We start from the raw sequence: 19,009 nt of genomic DNA, 5'->3' as shown, positions 1-19,009 counted from the left end.
TATTTGATAGGTCAGCTCACTGTGGATGACGAGTCCAGCAGCACCCATGTGAACAAAGATCAACAAAGATGAACAGATGAAGATGGACCAATGGCCTGGCATCCCATATGGAGCAGGCCCTACATCTATAGGCCTTTACCAATCTGTGTTGTAGAACTGTACTAGATATGATGCCGTCATTAGTGTCACTGTTTGTGCTTATAATGTACCGCACATGCCAACGAACCTCAGAACATTACGTGCAGTAGAGTTCTTTGCTGATGCATTCCTATTTTGGTAGAAATAAATACTTGTTATCCTTGCAAGAGTGTCTTGGGCCTTTTTCCCTAGCTGGTTGTATTTTTTCTGGTATGATCGTTCAGGGGCTTGCCTTCACAGGAACAGGGTGATTTTTATCTCGCTCAGTTGTAGGGTAATTGCCATTAATTTTACCTTTATATTCCCATAAAGGCTTACAAATTAGCTTAACACCAAATTTATTTTTAGACATTAATGGGGCTGTTAATTTGACTCTCTCGTCCGTTTCTCGTAATGTCTCGAGGAGGCCGTGGCTCATTTCTGGTCCAGGGGATGACATAGAGCTCAGGGTCAAATGTTCTGTCAATATGGATGCCATTTCCTCTAAATGTATCAGTGCTTCATCCATAATCACTTCTCCACTCACTTGTACAACATTTGGCTCCAAGGGGGGGATTGTTACTGAGTTCCTCTTGTCTACAAGTTGAGTAACTGTTTCAAAGGTGCTTCCATCACTCAAAAAATGGACTGCTGGACAGCCTCGCAACAGTCTGATAGCTCTTATGTCCGTACTTGAGCCTGCCTTCTGAAAAAAACTCTTTCAAGCTTTTTTGTTGATTGATTCACTCATGACCCCTTCACTCACCATTGCTAATCTCTCTTTCAGTTGGTCTGTTATTGCAGACCAACCTTGTATTTTTGACAATTTCCTGTTTTGCAGTTTCTTTATTAGCCGAGGTTCGGGGGTGGATACTTTGCCAGAGGAATTAAGCCCCTCCATGTTGCTCACAGCCATTGCATAAGTTACTGTTAAATTTCAGGTAGCGGCAGAGATTAAGGTGTCAGCAGAGTCTGAAACTGATTACTCACACTTGGAATCTCCACCCCATCTTTTTCTCTTTCAGGTCTACTGGAATGAGGGCCCTGTGGATCTTCTATTTCCATGATCTCCTCCCTCCCCGAATACACTTCCAATGATACTGGCATTTTTCTTGCTTTTGTATGACTACTCCTCAGATCATACATATATGGAGATCAACGAGTAAGCTTATGAATGCACACTCTACGGTAGACAATATGTAAGTGATGTCAAACAGTGTTAAGATTGGAAAATGTGTTATATTTTGGACTCTGCTGTCAGCGCTATTTAATCGCTGTTAGGTAGATTATATTGCTATATTGAAAAGGGCGTTTGAAGGAGCCTATCACAGTGCAGCACTGCCTTTGAGTGCTAACCTGTCATACTGTTAGTATGCACTGTAACACTGTTTACTTGGTGGAAGTTTCACTCCGGTGCCCCCCACAGTCCCGGTTTGGTCGCCCCTGTATATCCTCGTAAAGTTGGGCGGCTCAAAGGCTCCCTGGCCTGCAGTCACCATTCTCAACTCCGCGAGTGCACTGAGCCGTAGATCCAGAAGTCCACATGGGGCTCCAACAAACATGACTAAATGGATGGGACCGAAGCAACACAGCCCGACTCTCCAAAAAAACACACGTGAAGTGTCTCAATCCAATAGATTTGTGAAACGCTTTACCGTAATGCCGCGGTGTCACTTATTATATTTTGGTGATATCGATTGCTCAAAAACCTCGTCAGTAGAAACACTGATCACCAAACCAACCCAGACGCTGGCTCCCAGGCACTGGACGAGCACTCCCTTGGGCGACTCAATTTAAGAGTTTCCGTCTGAATAAGCCCAAAAAATCAAAGAAAGTAGATAAATCGAGCTATATTTAAAGACCTTAGAGGTGTGGGGGCGTGATAAGTAATACGACATCGGTATACATTGATTTGTTATAGATTCGTCCAAACTATCAAGGGGAAACATATGGACTGGCAAAATAAATCGGTTGCAGTCCAGCAGACAAATTGTGTGTGCATCTTGATAATAACAAGTGAGCGCATCCTGTGTCATTAGAGGTGGTATGATAGTTATGGTCAGCAATTGTGTGAAGTTTGCCCAAAATTGTTTACAATTGTTTTGCAGATTGCTATACAGACACATTAAGGAACAAGGGACCAATAAGAGAGACGTTGTGCAGTACAGCATGTATCTGTCACTCGGCTTGGATTCTGTCCACTAGGAGTGGGCTTTAAGGGTCTGCAATTCTGCTCTGTCTAAAGTGAGGTTGACGTTGTGGCATTATGGTGTTGAAAAATGTGTCTGATGTATATTTTTTTAGATCAAAAACAATGAAGATTTCAATTTCAAGGTGAGCAATACTGTATAAGGTGTGGATTGGTGTCCAATCTGAATAATATTTGTTCTGATGAAGGCCAAAGATAGGACGAAGGGACGTAAATACATGTTCTGATCCCATTGCATAGTGGCCGAAACACAGTTGTGCCGACATACCTATTGTCTTGAGGAAGAGTATAGTTTACTGAGGGACTAGCAGGGCATGGTCATCACAGCCGTGCTTGTTCGAAATACTGGAGGCACTTGTGTGTTTGCTGACACCAATCTGTCAGAAAATCAGGGAAATGTGCAATATATTGTAATTGACAATTGGATTGTAAAAGTGGGGGATGTATCTGATCTGAGAAATGTAACAAAGTACTGGGCAGTGATTGCAGACTGCATACATTTTTCAAGTCACCATGATGCTAACCCCTATCACAAATGTAACAGTGTTTTAAGTATTGTTTTTTTTTTTAAAGTTTATGAGTTCATGACTTTTTTTTCACAAACAATTCTATATTTCTATGTGGGTTGAATAAAGCAAAAGTTTTTTCAGAGACTCGTTCGGTGGAAAGAGTGGTGTGTAGGCAGAGCGAGCGGTATTAAGGGCACTCCTGATAGAATCACTTTATTTCTTGTTTGGAATCCCGGTACTGGGAGGAACCGATCCAGGTGGCTGTGTTTCTTTTTTTTTTTTGTTGAACATTTTATTTCATTTTAAACTGCACGTGTTACTTATTCCGACTCCCTTCACATCGGTACGCTGCTCTCAGGCGTGGTCTGTGTTTTAAACAATAAAATAAATCAAAATAAATCAAAAGGGCAAATGTTGCCTGAGTGCAAAAATCATTGCAGGTATTTCTTTTTGCACTAGAGCATTTCTTTCCCTGGGGCTAATTGCGCTTCCACCTGTGCAAAGTGTCTGCCATACCGCCCATATAGTTTTATTCTTTAATGGGAGTTCCTCCCAACAAAACGCTATGATGATTATGATGAGTGACGATATCATAGTTCTTTGCTGCACCGATTGGGGTTTCCTGTAGAATACATTCTGAAACATGGCACACATGTTATGTTATGGAATGTGTTAAGCTCGCGTACACCAAAGGCATCTTGGCGCTAAGAATTGAACAGAGGACCGAAGGAAAAAGAAAACGGATGGAAAAAACTAGAAAAGATGTCGGAACTGAAGATGCTCTATGACCATCCTGAGCTGAAGCAGGAGAGAGTTCCAGAACTCAGCTGCTGCAACCGAGAAGGCACGACCCCCGCTCCTAGTCAGACAGAAACGAGACGAGGAACAGCGATCCAACAAACAGATCAAATACATGGCCTTCAGGAGAGACTAATAACATCTGTTTAAATGTCGGGCTAACAGATGGTTCTTGAGTTCGAGATGCCGAGAATGGGTTCTTCAAGGAGCTTGCCCATTGTTGCAGTGTTCACACTGAGTGACCCACATCCACAAACTCTGGTTAAGTGTGGAGCAGGGTAAGTTTCTGGGGGTTGATTATGAGATATCCCTGGGTGAATGTAAAAGTGGGCGACTGATATCTCCGGGGACAGCGCGTCCCATGGGTATCTCTGAAAGGCCGGTATGCCTTTGGCAGAGTCCGTGGCAAGTCAGAGAGGAACCTTACCGGGTCCGCCTTGGTGGATGGCGGAATTAGCGCCATATTCCAAGGTGTGTGGGGGCGCTAATTCCGCCATCCACCATTGCCCCTTCACCATTGCCAGTCAGCCCCATAGGGCTCCATGTTAATGGTGAAGGTGCTAATTACGGTACCGCAAATTGCGGTACCGTAATTAATACCAAGGTCCCTTTGCGGGTCCCGTACTTAACGCCTGTAAAAACCAGGCGTTAAGGGAGGACCCGCAAGGGGACCTCGTAGTAAGGCAGTAAGGGTTTACCGGTACCGGTGCCCTTACCGGTACCGGTAAACCCTTACCTCCTTCCGTGTAATGAGGCCCATAGTCTCACCAGCCAGTCAATGCACCAGAGATTCTAGTATAGCGGACCTACTGTGGTTGCTCCCAACCACTGAAGTTGCTTGGGTCGTCCAGAGTAATTCCCCACACTCTGCAATGTCCTGTTATTCTATGATATTGAGCTTTTCATTGCACAGCATCTGCCATTTTCACACTTTCTAGGACCTTCGGCATCTGCAAGAAGTGGCCGTTTCAGACTTAAAGGCGAGAGTTAACTGATTGTAACATTGAAGCTGCACTAGAATAGTCTCATTGCAATGAGTAATGAAGTAAGATGCCCCTTCACAAGTAGGCCCCTTCACAAGTAAGTTTGCCACTCCTCCACCGTCTCTGAAATTAGCGCCAACCCCAACATTTGAACGGTTAGCCCCCGCCTAAATGTTAACCTAGGTGCACCCCTGGATGTGCGCACTTGCCTTTTGTTAGGCAGAGAGGTAAGGGAAGCCTTCCCCGAAACTGGCAGTGTTAAAGTTAACCGTGTTTGTTCAGTAAAATGTACTTGAACAAACCTTTTAAGCTGCTACTATCAATATAGACTTCTACCACCTTTCTCCATATTGTGCTTTAAAATATACTATTTGATAGTTGGTCCCCACACCAGACCATGGGGGGGTTGAACAGTGGGGGCCGAGCCTCCAGGTTTGCCAAACCTATTTTCTGAAGTGGCCCCTCCCATTACCACTTAGCCCCCTCCACCCCGAAATGTAGTTTTCGTTGCGCCCCTGGCTCTAGCCGTCTCTCTGTAGAGGGCTGAGGCCAGAGGCATTGCTGAGGGTGTGGGGGGCTAAGGGGGTTATAGCCTTGGGTCTTTTGGTTGTAGCCCCGGATAGAAGCTCAGGTGCTACAACCCAAGTTGAGGCTCTCCCCATATGAATCAGAAATGGGGTGGGGCGGAATAAATCCCAGAAGGGCCAGCCCAGCTGTCTAGTGCAGGCCAGTCTGGTGGGGCAATGAGCAGCAGTTTGATTAGTTAGTGCACTCTGCAAATGAAGATTTTGATAAACGTCACTCATCACTCACTCAAAGTTCACTGTCTGCTTGCCATCCATTTGACCACAAATTGTGCCCCCAGGAAGCACTCCCACAGGTTGGTCTGTGTGTGCAGTTTACAGATTCTCAGTAGAGGGGCGTGATCTCCTGGTGGGGGCGATTAGACACATTACGCCATCTTCAAGTACCTTAGGGAGCCTGGTGAAGTGACGACTCGCCCCGCCCCCTCCAGAAATCAGGACTCGATTTCCGTTCCGGCCTCCGCTGCCCTGGAGACGCTCCTATCTGCCTCCCCTCATCTGACCTCTCACACACTCTCCATTCACATCTATCCCTCCGCCCCCACGGGTGCATCTGGAGGGCCCCGTCCCCTTTGTCGTCGGTGCCCCTGTCAGCTGCGGCCCCACCTCTCTGTTCCGGGGCAACAGCTGGGCCGCCTCCTATTCAGGCGTGTCTTATCGGCCCTCGCAGGCCCTCATCGCTTCCCCGTTTTTCACTCCAGGCGCCGGCCTATGCTGACGAGCTCGCATCCGCTTTGATTGGATGCACCGACTATCAGCCCTCTGACACTGTCACGCCACCAGCCGCCGCTGCGTCATGTGGCACAACACTGATGACAACATTATTATAATGAAATAGGCCCACACAAATACGATGGCTGAGACATGTCAGTGTGTTAAGGGCAATTTATATGATCGAAATGAGTGCCATTTTGCGTTTGTGATATATGTTTTCATATACACACGCACATAGAAGATATACAAGTGGCCAACACGGACACGACTGGCTCCCACCATACCACGCTTCAGTCAGGACCTCAGCATCCATGATCCTACTCCTTAAAAAAACATTTACCAATTGCAGATCACTCCATTCAACCGTACTCCCAACCACCTCCAAACCCCCAGCCCCCTCGGTACCCCTTTCCATTTATCAATGCAAGCTCCTTTTCTACTCCTGCACCCCACCTGTAAAACCCTAGATGCATACCGTATGCAGAGCGCTCAGTTAGGTCCCAGCTACTAGGTTCCTGCGTTATAAATCCCAAACTTGCAGAACAGGTGACCTATTACGCTATCCAGTTGGTCTGATGACAAAATATACAACGGCACAGGGTTTTGTCAAATTCACCAGAACCGTGAGACGGAACTATTGCACCTTAAAACACATTGCCCTGTATGCTTTGTTATACTATAGACACAAAAAAATAAATAAATAGGGTTCACATTACTGTATTTGTATTCACATTATTTTGGATCATATACATGAATATTCAAGGTGGCAATATTGTACTGTAATTCACAAAATCTTAACATATACTGTACTGGTTTTTAGCTAACGGTAAAAGAAAAATGAACATATTTCTTGAAAGCAGGAAGTTGAATGCTGTATAATCCTATTTCGAAGATAGGGGTACAAAGTGCAGAGCGGGTATTTCATGTGTGTTAGGAGGCGTGTTTTAAGAGACACCATTTTTTAATATTGAACTGCATTTGATGGTACTTTTCTGAAGAATTATAGTGTTCTCGAAGAGGCCCAGTGCAATATCTTGCTGGAAAGGTTCAAAATGGTTATAAGTTTTGTTTTCTTTTCATGTGATGGTGAGCTGCTAACGCTGTGGCCAAAGCATGGTCTTAGATAATGCCCTCATTGCAGTGCCCCTGGTGGGATATTGTGACAAATCAAGTTCCCGGGCACCAGCAGTCCACGGATGAATATCAGTTTCTAAACCATCAATCAACTCCACACCTCTAGTACACTAGAAGGGGTCCAAACAGATTGGAATACATGTGATTTATAAGACCTCCTTGTCCAATTTTGGTAACGTGGACGGAACGGCGGGCTTATGTCTGCAAGGTCGTGGATCGTTGGTTAGCTGTAACACAGCGAAAATACAATTATTACCCAATGATAAAAAGGACTGTACAGTCAAGGTTGTATACAAATATCTACTTTATTATTACTTCAACAGACCGTTCTAGCACGAATACAACCCACCCTGTAAAGGAATGCAGAGGACAGACAGTTTCACAAAGGAAAGGGATGCACTCTGGATACTTATAGGAGGGTGGTTGGTAAAGTAATCAGTCTTACAGTTCAAGGTTATTCAGTTCCAGCACCAAAGGGGCAAAGGTTTGTAATTGTCTCTAGGGGCCTTCGGAGAAGGACCAGGGGGCCAAAACCACAATGTGCCTGCTGCTGAAGAAGTTCTTGGTGCTCGACAGCCCTCGAGACAGCGTTAGAGGCCAGAGACAACTGCAGGTACCAGGCGGCAGGCAGTTTGGCAAACGAGGCTGGACGGCTTGGGGGCCAAGAATCATTGTCTATGTGCTGGTTGACAGATCTGGAATGCTGGTTGAGGCGTCGCGACCGGCTCTGGTGACTGCGGCGTGACAACAGTCAGCGATGCAGTTGGATGCGGTTCGAGGACTCGACTGTCTCAAAAATGTCCTTAAAAGTTGGACGCTGGATGGTGCTTGTGTGGCACTCCTCCGAGCATCTTTGCAAGGCTTGTGTCCTTTCAAGGCATACGGCCCAAAACTCAGGAGAGTGATTGCAGACAATGGCCTTGTCCTTTCTCCAAAGACTGTCTAGCACTTCCCACCTAGGAAGCCTGCTGACATAACCTAGCAGGGCACGCTGTGTGCTGGCTGGGTACAGGTTCTGGAGCTGCTGGATGGGTCCTCTGAGTCTGGTATCTCCCTTTGTTCCCTGTGAGATGTTTAGGGGAAGGATCTTGCTTCCCTCTTGGAACTCGAGGCCTTCCTTCACTGGCGGAAGATGTACGGTAGACTGTACCTTCAGCTCGGGTCCAAAAGAGTCCTTCTTCTTACTCATTTCAAAGTCTTTAGATGATCTGTTAAGTGAGGGGTTCAGCCCTCTTTTAAAGTCAAATGGGCCCCAGTGATTGGTGCAGGCTTAGCCTACCTTAATGAACCAATCCTGGGTCCCCACCTACAATCTTCTGTTATGCATGAGGTCAGGACTAGGGTGCTCTGCAACAGGACAGACAAGAGGTGACAACATATACCTAAGTCCCACCCATCTTCCTGTCTGCTGTAGATCAAAGTGTTAATCTGATTAACTGAGCCCTCTGTGACTCTTGATTAATGTACAGGCTTCCATTGTAGTATGTGCTGGGAGCAGACTTCCTGCCGCTCCCAATTCCATCCTTTGTCCCCCTGAAAGGGGTCTGCTCTGCAGGGACAACTGCAATAACTGCTGGACCCAGAAAGGCCATTCACTGCTTTTCATACAGAGAGGTGGAAACCAGCTTCAAGTTGATACATTGCATACCAAAGGGGTGTTATTCCCACCTTCCTGTTGTCTCTTGCGGCAACCAAGCCTCTCCTCTAGACTTGCTTCAATTATCTCATTAGTCTGCACTGCCACCAGCTGGAGTAGCCAAAAAGAATGCAGTTCCATGGAGCCTTTGATATTTAAATTAGTCTGCTCATGGCTGGAAGAAGGTGTGCCTTTCCACTTCTGTAGATGCTTTGATGTACCCGGGGATGTCACATTCCAGCTGAATATGACAGGGGAAGACGGCACCTGTAGGCTGTGTCTTCCCAGAGTAAATTTGACTTTGTGTTTTGTGCAGGAAGCAGGTGGACTCTGTGCGGAATGGCCTCACACAGTCCTCGGAGTTTGATCTCCCATCATTCTTTCTCAATATTGAAAATCTAAAAGCCCAGGCCAGCGCACTCCCACCATGCGGACTCAGGAGCATTTTGGTGATTGATTAATGCAGTGGATTCATCTAAACCCACTTTATTGATAAATGGAGTTACAGAAGTAAACTGGGTAACACATTTCGGGTATGCTGTTGCAGAGTTTGAAGTGGAAAGGTTTGATCAGGTAAATAGTCAGGAGCTCTCTAAAGAGGATTTTGGTTCCAAGATTGTTCACGAGGTACTACATGGAATGAGTGTCTCTAGAGCACGGGGACCTAACAGCCTATCAAACTACCTGTTTAAAGGAGATTTGGTGAGTTGGGCAGAGGTTTTATCATCCCTTTTTGGGACCATTCTTCAAACTGGATTATATCCTGCCACTTGGTCATTGGTATAGGTAATCCCGATATAAAAAGGAGACCACTCAAGTCTTCTGAATTATCAACCCATCTCGATTTTGGACACATACAGCAAGGTGTTTACATCTGTCTTGCTTTTGCAACTAGAATCGTGGGTAGAGTCTATGGGCAGAATTGAGAAATGGCAAACGGGCTTTCGTTGGAATATGGGTACATTATTGAATGGGTTAGCAATGGATTGCTTGCAACAACTGGCATGGAGCAGGTCATATGAAGGAATGTATGTCACCTCATTGGACCTGCTGTTCGCTGCATTTTATGCAGTCGATAGGGGGAAGCTCTGGTGCAATTTGCAGGCTTAGCGTATCCCATCCTGCCTGCTAATTGCTTTACATACAGATACCCATATGCAAGTGCTTTTGAATCATGCTGGTGATTTATCAAGAAAAATCAAGGTTGGGAGGGGTGTCAGGCAGGGGTGTGTTTTGGCCCCCTGCCTGTTCAACCTTTACCTGGCTGACAAAGATCAACATCTGTTAGCAGCAGCCTTGGTATCACCTAAAAGAGCAAACATGCGCTTTAGATGGCTGGCCTACGCAGACGATCATCTTTTGTTTGATGCTACCGCGGTTCGCCTTCAGAAATTGATTAACGCATTTGTAGAATTCATTGAAGGTCTGTCGCTTAGTGTCAACCCAGAAAAACAGAAAAACAAAAGTTATGCATCTAACCAAAGCGAGACAAAAAAACGAAACATAGCTGGTTTGTAGTGAAGGCTAAAATTATAAGGGTTCAATGATTTATTTGGATTTTCTGATCAATGCATGCTCAAGTAGGGGAATCTTTATCAGTGGTTTAAAACCTGATCAGCCGACCTGGCAATCCAACTAGCGAGAGTGGATGCCAAATTTGGTAAATTTTCTCTGAAGCCAACAATTTGATATTATAATACAAAAATTGTCCAGAAATTGCTAAGTGTTATAGAGACCTACCCTTTAAAGATGCTAGATTCTCTTCCCGTTTTGGAAGGAAAAATAGGGAAAAGGACTTTGAAAATTCGGACTTCTTTCCCAATGCATGGAATAAGATATGATATGGGAATTGTTTCACTCAAGGTAAGAGCACACTGGAGGATTTTATCATTATTGAGAACATTTGTATGGCCTGCTAAGAATTCCTTATATGTATATCTTAACGCTATTTATTTGGCTCGGGCTTGCCCAAAAATTTAAGATATCCAGGATGTATATATGTCAATATTTTTGAGCATTGGGAGCTCTATAAATGAACTGATTCACGTTCACGGGAGAGTAACATTGATTTTACATATTTATGTATTTATTTAATGTGTTATAGTTTTAAATAAAAACTTTATACATATACATTAAATATACTACATTAAATAACACGTGATAATTCATTGCAATATAGCACCATGTTATCATATTACAATCATAGTAGTATTTCATAAAATGACAATTCATTATGATGTAATACCACATTGCATAAACTTATCCAGCTAAAAGATTCTGCAATCAATCAGTAATTGATGCTCATCATCATGATAATCCATGTCAGGTGTCAAATGTCCACAATAATTTCAAGTTATTAATCATCAATCTGCATGGCAAGGTAAGAACATATCAGAGCAAGTAAGAATGTAGCAAGTATCATTAGCATTATCAGTTACATTAAAACACCAGTGATCTTCAGAGCACAGATCAGTCATTATCATTATCATTGCGCCAGAGCAATAGTGCGATACAAGACAAGAATATGATAGTGTCTCAGTAAAATTAATAAGATTAGTCCAACTGTACACCAGAAGGCCTGATTGGCAGAAACAGATATGACAACTAGCCAGTAATAGCATGTAATGAATTGTATCATAATATTATGTTATTTAAATTAGATCAGTGACCCTATTGCACTATTAGACATCAACCCCATGAAACTGTAACTAAGTAATTTGCTTGCAACAGCGCCTCGATGCCTAAGGACTGCAGTGCGCTTTACAAATTCAAAAAATAAAATAAATAAATAAACCCTTGATGTATAATAGAGACAGGGCTTCAGTACTTAGGCATGTGGTGTTTGCAATGCATTCTTTTCTCCCTGTGCCCTGGTTAAATTTGTTTCCACGACCTCCATATCCCGAAAAGAGCAATATGTTTACTTCTATTTTGAGTATTTAAGCATTTCTTCCAAAGTGTCGATCCCTTTATCGAATCGTAGTAATGTACACATTTACTGCGATTTTTTCACATATACGGGAACAAGGCTTGTACACTCTGTAAGTACATGTCTAGCAGACTCAGTAAGTATTTTAACCAAACACATACGACAGAAGCGTTCTTGCACTGGCAGGGCCATTGAAGGACCCAACACGTTTAGTATCTGTAACCTGTTAATACGAAGTAAGAGAATAAATCTCCTCAATGCTGTAGAGGGACACATTGCTAGATAGGATTGCATCTTTTGATAGCTAATAAGAATATCAGGCACAAAGGTGCAACTTTTTAAGGAGTTCAAATGTTTAAAGTTTTCGTTCCAATCCCACAGATCTCGACGTTTTTCAAGACGCTGCCGGAGATTGGAACTGTCCTCACCCTAATTAGGGCTCCAGTCAATGGGCCTCATTACGAGTCCAGCGGTAACCGCAGCGGTAAAACCGCCTGGTTACCGCCGGACTCGTATTACCATTCCGCCTTCGTGATTCCCGGAATTACTGGGGCATTACAACCCCGGTTTTCCGGGAATCACGGAGGCGGAATGGTGTTAATCCCCATTCCCATCGAGTCCTATTGGACTCGATGGGAATGGGGATCATGGAAACACCGGCAGCATCTCGTAATGTTGCTGGTGTTTCCTTGGCCGCCTGCAGGCGGGTGGTGTTAAATCCGCCAGGTCAGACCTGGCGGGAACATCACCTCCCGCCTGCAGGAGTCGGGATCAGGCAGTCCGGAAATAACGGTGGCGGCGGGTTTACCGCCACCGTTATTTCCGGACCGCCTGATTTATAATGAGGCCCAATGTCTTTAAATAGTGAAATCATTCTTTTACTAAAACTAGATTTCATTTCTAGTCTCCACTCAGTGCAACCCAGGCTATTTAATAGAGGATTTGATGGTCCATTCAACATTTTTATATACACCATGGTTCTCTTCTTCAGGACCAATGATTTGAGAGAGTGAATAACCAATTCAAGTCTCAAAATGGAGATGGATACACATTTTGGCAGGCCTAATAACTTTTTCCAAAATCTACCCTCTATTAGCTGAAGCCACTCTAGGTAAATATCAGTCAGATTCTCAAGACCGTAGATAACAGCAAGAAGTAAACACTGCAAATATAATTGCCTTATACCAAGCAAATAACCTGCCCTTTTTGTTTGCAAACTGTCCGATTAATGCTGTCAACTGCGCTGCTTTTCTAGTACAGGCTTCAATACACATTTTAAAGCCCTTTCCCGACTTACACTCAACTCCAAGATATTTATACTGTGAAGTATATGAGATCTCGATATTCTGAATCAACAATCTGGGTCTAGAGATTCGCTTCGCATATGATTTGAGTTTTCTCTCTATTGATGACAAGCCCGTTCTTTTCCTCGTAGTCCCAGGGTGCTCAGACTATACGTTGGATATCAATAAATGTGTGATACAGTAGCACCAGATCATCTGCGTATGCCAGGACCCTACAGTGCAAGTCATCAATTTTCGGGGGACATCCTTTTATCTTAGACAAGTACTCAGGTCGATCAGAGACAAACAAATTGTATGAGAGTGGTGCCGTAACACAGCTTGCTTGACTCCACAGTTTTGTATAACAGGAGCTGTCATTGTCCCACCGTTGTCCAACCTAAGACACACAGTATTGTTTTTATGTAATAGTTTAAGTAGTAGAGTAACCCTGCTGGCAGCCTAATAGTTCTAATTTGCTCCACAGCAGGTCTCTCCTGACTGTGTCAAAGGCTGCTTTGAAATCAACAAAGATGACATACAAAGGGGGATTATTTGACCATTGCGCCTGCTTAACCATGGAGTCAAAAAAGAGCAAGTTGTGCACCGTTTAATAATTAGGGACTATATAATAATTAGGTCTATATCATATATCATAATTTTATAAAGACATGGCTGGATCAACACACAGGAATCTTTCCATTCGTATCCTTCATTGGTGCACTTGAAGAGTGAACATAAAAAACTAGGTGTCTCAGCCCTTTTCATAGTATTTATGCTGACAGATCGGTACAATCTACTTTTCTTCGATTCCGTTGGAATCTGCTTGCCTCGAAGCAAATATTGGCCCGTTATGGTATGATTGACGTGGCACATGACCTTTGTTGGTTCTGTAATCTAGTTCCGGAATCAGTTAAACACTGGCTGCTGCACTGTAAAGAACTAGTAAATGTGAGGTCTGTTTATTTTCGAAAGTTCTCAATTTTTAACACAGGGGACGAAGACAACCAAATATGGTCTTGTTTCTTTGCTGGGTGAACAACATCAACAGTAATTGCTGTAACAGGCTTTGTTAAATCCCTGAAATTGGAAGATTACATACTGGAGTAGAGTGTGGTTGCTTGATTTTGCACCTGTGTTTATTATACTGTTTTAACTTACTGTTTTATATTTGAGTAGTCCGCTTGAGAAACCTAATGATATATCTTGTTTGTCTTTTTTATTGATATGTATCTCTCTGTAATTGACGTGTTGCTTGTATGAAATTTACTGATGGTTACATGAAATATACTGTTGGTCACGGAATATATTGCAGTAATGATTTTAAAGTACATTTTAGACAAAAACAAGTGGGTTTCTGGGAGGTGCTCTACTACTGGCCTATATCCCAGGTTTGCGTCTCAACCAGAGTCTTTAGCTCTCCATCCTTTCACAGAAGAGAAATATCCACTACCTATCAGTCTTTGTCCTGCCCAAGGGCAGTCCAGCACCGAAATGCCTGGCAATTCTCTTCTGAACAAGAGTAGCAACAGCAACCCCAGACATGTGTTTCAGCCTGGTTGGGCCTCATCAGGGAGGTGAAGCTGTGCCTCTCTAAGGGCAGTGGGCAAGGGTTCCACGTCTGCCCCTCACCTCACCCCCCCCCCCGTTTTTGCAAAGTACATTTTAGACCATATTATTTGGAATGTAATTTATTAAATGTTGCATTTTTTGTGTTTGAACCATATAATAAAAAATAATTAAAATGTTTAAAAAAAATAGTGCACTCAAGGGACTTTGCTGTGGCCGTCTAGAAAAAGAAACACATACCTACACCATCTCTGGATCCCAAACCTTCACAAATACTCCTCATTAACCCTGCCAACCTTCTCCTTAGCATCAGAACTCCCCCACTCTATGGTTTTCCAAAAAACCATCTCAATCTTTTTCGCTCGCTAATCGCGATTTTCAATATGGTGGGTTTTCAAAAATGAAAATCTGTTGCTGGAGCAATGCCTTATGGGAGAAACATATACATGTTTGGGTGGCACAGGCACCCCACTCTAGATCAAATTTAAAAAGAACTAGTGCACTGATTTACACCAAACCAGCATGTCGGTTCTATTGGAGAGAAAATGATGACACCCTCTAGCTTGGGCAGTCTGGGGGAAATGCAAAATGCAGATTATTACTGATTTGCGAACACTTGTCTTTTGCGTGCGCTTTGTATTGAGATGTTTGTGGATTGGGAACACTGGGCACTGCGGTCATAAGCACCAATGTCCGCATACCACGTTCCTACTTTTGAATTATTACGTTCATTACATTTGGATTAATGTCGAAATTAGAATCATCACAAGATGCAGGAAAAGTTGTTAATTAGGGATGTGCATGAATTCCCAACAAGTGTGTGTAGAAAGTCAAATCGGCAGCACATTGTGGGGCAATGCCGAAATGGGGATATGCAAGAACTGCAGGGCATGGGACAAGTGCGTGCTGGGAAAGGGCAGGGTGTGCGTGCAGTGCAGGATCTCCACAGCGGACGGCGAACTGGGCGGTGCATTGAGGCGTGGGATTCGTGCATATTAAGCAGAAACGGCATGCTCTCCTTCTCCACACATCTGCTCATTATGCGCTGCCCCTGTAACCTCTCATTGCCCACTCCATACCCCGCATTCTCTCTTCACCCAGTGCCCTTTGATCCTCTCCTGTCGCACTGTTTCCATGCTTCCTCTCATTGCCCACTCCCCCATGCATCTGCCCATTAACCAATGCTCCTACTGTACGCTCTCATTGCCCACTTCCTTTCCTGCATCTCCCCTTTGCCCAGTACCCACTGATCCTCTCATTTCCCACTTTTTCCCTGCTTCCTCTCATTGCCACTCCCCCATGCATCTGCCCAGTAACCAATGCTCCTGCTGCACCCCCTCATTCCCAACTTCCTTCCCTGAACCCTCTTATTTCCCAGTGCCCTTTGATCCTCTCCTTTCCCACTCTTTCCCTGCTTCCTCGCATTGCCCACTATGCATGCATCTGCCAATTAACCAATGGTCCAACTTCACCCTCTCGTTGCAAACGTCCTTCCATGCATCCTCTCATTTCCCAGTGACCTCTGTATCCTCTCTTTTCCCACTCTTTCCCTGCTTCCTCTCAATGTCTAATGCCCACTCCCCCATGCACCTGCTCATTAACCAATGCTATTATTGCACACTCTTATTGTCCACTACCTTCCCTACATCTTCTCATTACCCACTGCTCTCCCACTGCACCCTCCTATTTCCCAGAGCTCCGCAAATATCACCTCATTATCCACTGCTCTACCAGAATCCTCTCATCGCCCTTTTCTCTACCCACACCCTTATAATTCCTGCATCAGCTCAGTTGCCCATCTATTCTCTCATTGCCCACTGCATGCCAAGCACCCTCTTACTGCTCACGCCACTCCTGCATCCTAGCATAAGCTAAGGTATTCCCCGAATCATCTCATGAACGTTGTCCGTACTCATTACTCACTACCCTACCCGAATCCTCCTATCACACACTGCTCCCCCTGCAGCCTCTCATTTGTGCTTTTATCTCCCCACATCCTCCTATAAAATTGTATCCTCTTGTTACTATCTTCCCTCGCTCAATTCTCCCTTTCCCCATTGCTCCCAAACACCCTCTCATTAACCGCTGCTTTAACTGAGTAATGTTCTCATTGCCCCCTTTGAGGCCTGAATACTCTAGTTGCTTTCTGCTCTCCATCCACCGTCTCATTGCCCACTGCTCACCCATCTCCTCTTTGCTCAAGCAAATCCCTCCATCCCCTCATTACCCACTGCTTTACTTGAATCATCCTCTCATTGCCGACTTCTCGCCCTGCATCATCTCATTGCCCACTACTCACCAAGCATCCTCTCATTGCCCACTACTCATCCAGCATCCTTTCATTGCCCACTGCTCGCCCAGCATCGCCACTTTCCTCACGCAAATCCCTGCATCCTCTCGTTGCTCTCTGCTCTGCATCCATCCTTTGCCCACTGCTCACCCAGCATCCTCGAATTGCCCACTACTCACCCAGCATCCTCTCATTGCCCACTGCTCACCCAGCATCGCCACTTTGCTCACGCAAATCCCTGCATCCTCTCATTGCCCTCTGCTCTGCATCCATCCTTTGCCCACTGCTCACCCAGCATCCTCGCATTGCCCACTACTCACCCAGCATCCTCTCATTGCCCACTGTTCACCCAGCATTGCCACTTTGCTCACGCAAATCCCTGCATCCTCTCATTGCTCTCTGCTCTGCATCCATCCTTTGCCCACTGCTGACCCAGCATCCCCTTATTTCACACGCCAATACTTGCATCCTCTTGTTTCTCTATGGTCTCCACCCATCCTCTCATTTCCCACTGCTTTACTTGAATCATCCTCTCATTGCCCCCTCTTCGGCCTGCATCCTCGTGTTGCCCTCTGCCTTCCATCCTCTGATTGCCCACTGCTTAGACAGCATCCTCGTATTGCCCACTACTCACCCAGCATCCTCTCATTGCCCACTGCTCGTCCAACCACCCTCTCATTGCTCACGAGTCACGCCAGTACCTGCATCCTCTCGTAAACCAAGGCACTCCCTGCACTCTCTCATAAAACCTGCACGTTCTCATTAACCACTGCCCCCCAAAGAAACTCTGATTACCCACTGCTCCTCCTGCATACTGACATTATCCACTGTCCTCCCTGCAGCCTCCCCTAATACACTAGCCTCCCTTCAGACTCACGCCGTCTTCTGTTCCCCCTGCATCCTTCTCATTACCCACTGCTCTTCTTGCCGGCTCAAGTCACCCTGTGTTTTCCCTGCATCCTCTCATTGCCACCCATCCCCTCAGTACCCACTGCTCTCCCTCCTCACTCTCGTCAGCAGTTCCTCAATCCTCATCCTCTCACTGCCCATGCCGTTGCCCGCATCCTCCCATTGCCCACAGACCGGTATCCATGCTTGGCGCACTGTCAGCATCCTTTACACACACACACCGCCCCCTCCCGATTCTCCACAGCCCCCTTGGCTTTTTCCCCACGCCAAGGGAACTCTTAGCACGGGGGTCTTTCTCCCACGCCTCCCCCTCCCCCTCCTCACAGCTCCGCTGTTCTGCCATGCCTGCTTTTGGAAGCCAGTCTAACAAAGGCACCAGGACTGCGGCCAGACTGCAGGGGAAGGGGGGAACCGAGACACTGACGGGAAGGAGGAGGGAGGGGACGTAGCGGAGATGGCACAGCACAGCAGGCAAGCGACGCAAAGCAGGCAGGTGGACAGGCAGGGCACAGCCACAGGCAGGCACGGTGTATGGGGGCACCGACGCTGGATGGGTGACAGACGAGGAAGCATAAGAGAGCGGGGGAAGGAGGGGTCCGATGGTGACTGAGCCTAGCTGGGAGGATGTGGGGGGTGGCGTTAGGCTTACCCTGTACACATTCTCCGTCAGTCTGTTCACCTCCTCGGACCTGGACATGGTGCCGGGGTCGTGGGCGCTCCTCGCATGGACCCCGGGGGAGCGGAGGCAGAGCTGCTCCAGGTTTGGGGGGGCTGGACGTGGGGTGGGGGGATCCTCTGGAACCTGCAGGGAGGATGGTGACCACCACCGGCCACTGTGGTCAGGGAGGGATGAGGCACACAAGGGGTGGGGGCGCGGGAGGGGCTGCCCCCTGGCAGACACAAAAGTTTTGCAGCTCAGAAAGCGAAACTTATGGCCAATGGGGGCTCTGCTGGCCTCCCACCCAGTGGCACTTATTTGCATAAAAGGGGGCGGGGCCTGCTTTTAACTGACAGCCGGAGAGAGGCGTGTGTCATTTCCATATTTAAAGGGACATATGGGCGGGTGGGAGGCAGCCTGTCATCCTCGAGGATGTCCTTATCAAGCTCCCGCCTTGGCCATAATTGATTGCCTTTTTTCCGTTGAATGAACAACCCCCACCACACCAGGCTTACTACTTTTTTTAGGCAATGTGCTCCAATTGTGGGCTGTTTCGTGAACACCGTTATCCTGTTTTATTACACAACGTCTCTTTTACATGTTGTGCTGCTAAATAAGTGCTTCCAAATGTGTGAGCCAAGAGGACTAGGTTACTGGGTGATAAAGTGATTTGCTCAGGATCACACAATG

At 45.8% G+C, this 19,009-nt stretch overlaps 1 protein-coding gene across 3 annotated transcripts in view; it reads right to left on the bottom strand.

Moving 5' to 3' along the window:
• Positions 1 to 18,587, bottom strand: part of LOC138526452 (BAR/IMD domain-containing adapter protein 2-like) — a 451,265-nt gene extending 432,678 nt beyond the window's left edge. For 2 of the 3 annotated variants that reach the window (XM_069637240.1, XM_069637231.1), the window contains exon 1: positions 18,311 to 18,587. In XM_069637240.1, coding sequence (XP_069493341.1) covers positions 18,311 to 18,358 — 48 coding nt within the window. In that variant the 5' untranslated portion in view covers positions 18,359 to 18,587. The remainder of the gene's footprint in view (positions 1 to 18,310) is intronic. The other variant, XM_069637221.1, reaches the window with a different exon arrangement.
• Between the last annotated feature and the right edge of the window lie 422 nt (positions 18,588 to 19,009).

This window comes from Ambystoma mexicanum, chromosome 1q, assembly GCF_040938575.1.
Source record: "Ambystoma mexicanum isolate Mex_15411 chromosome 1q, UKY_AmexF1_1, whole genome shotgun sequence".
NCBI lineage: Eukaryota > Metazoa > Chordata > Amphibia > Caudata > Ambystomatidae > Ambystoma > Ambystoma mexicanum.
This window is presented reverse-complemented; position numbering and strand designations above follow the sequence as displayed.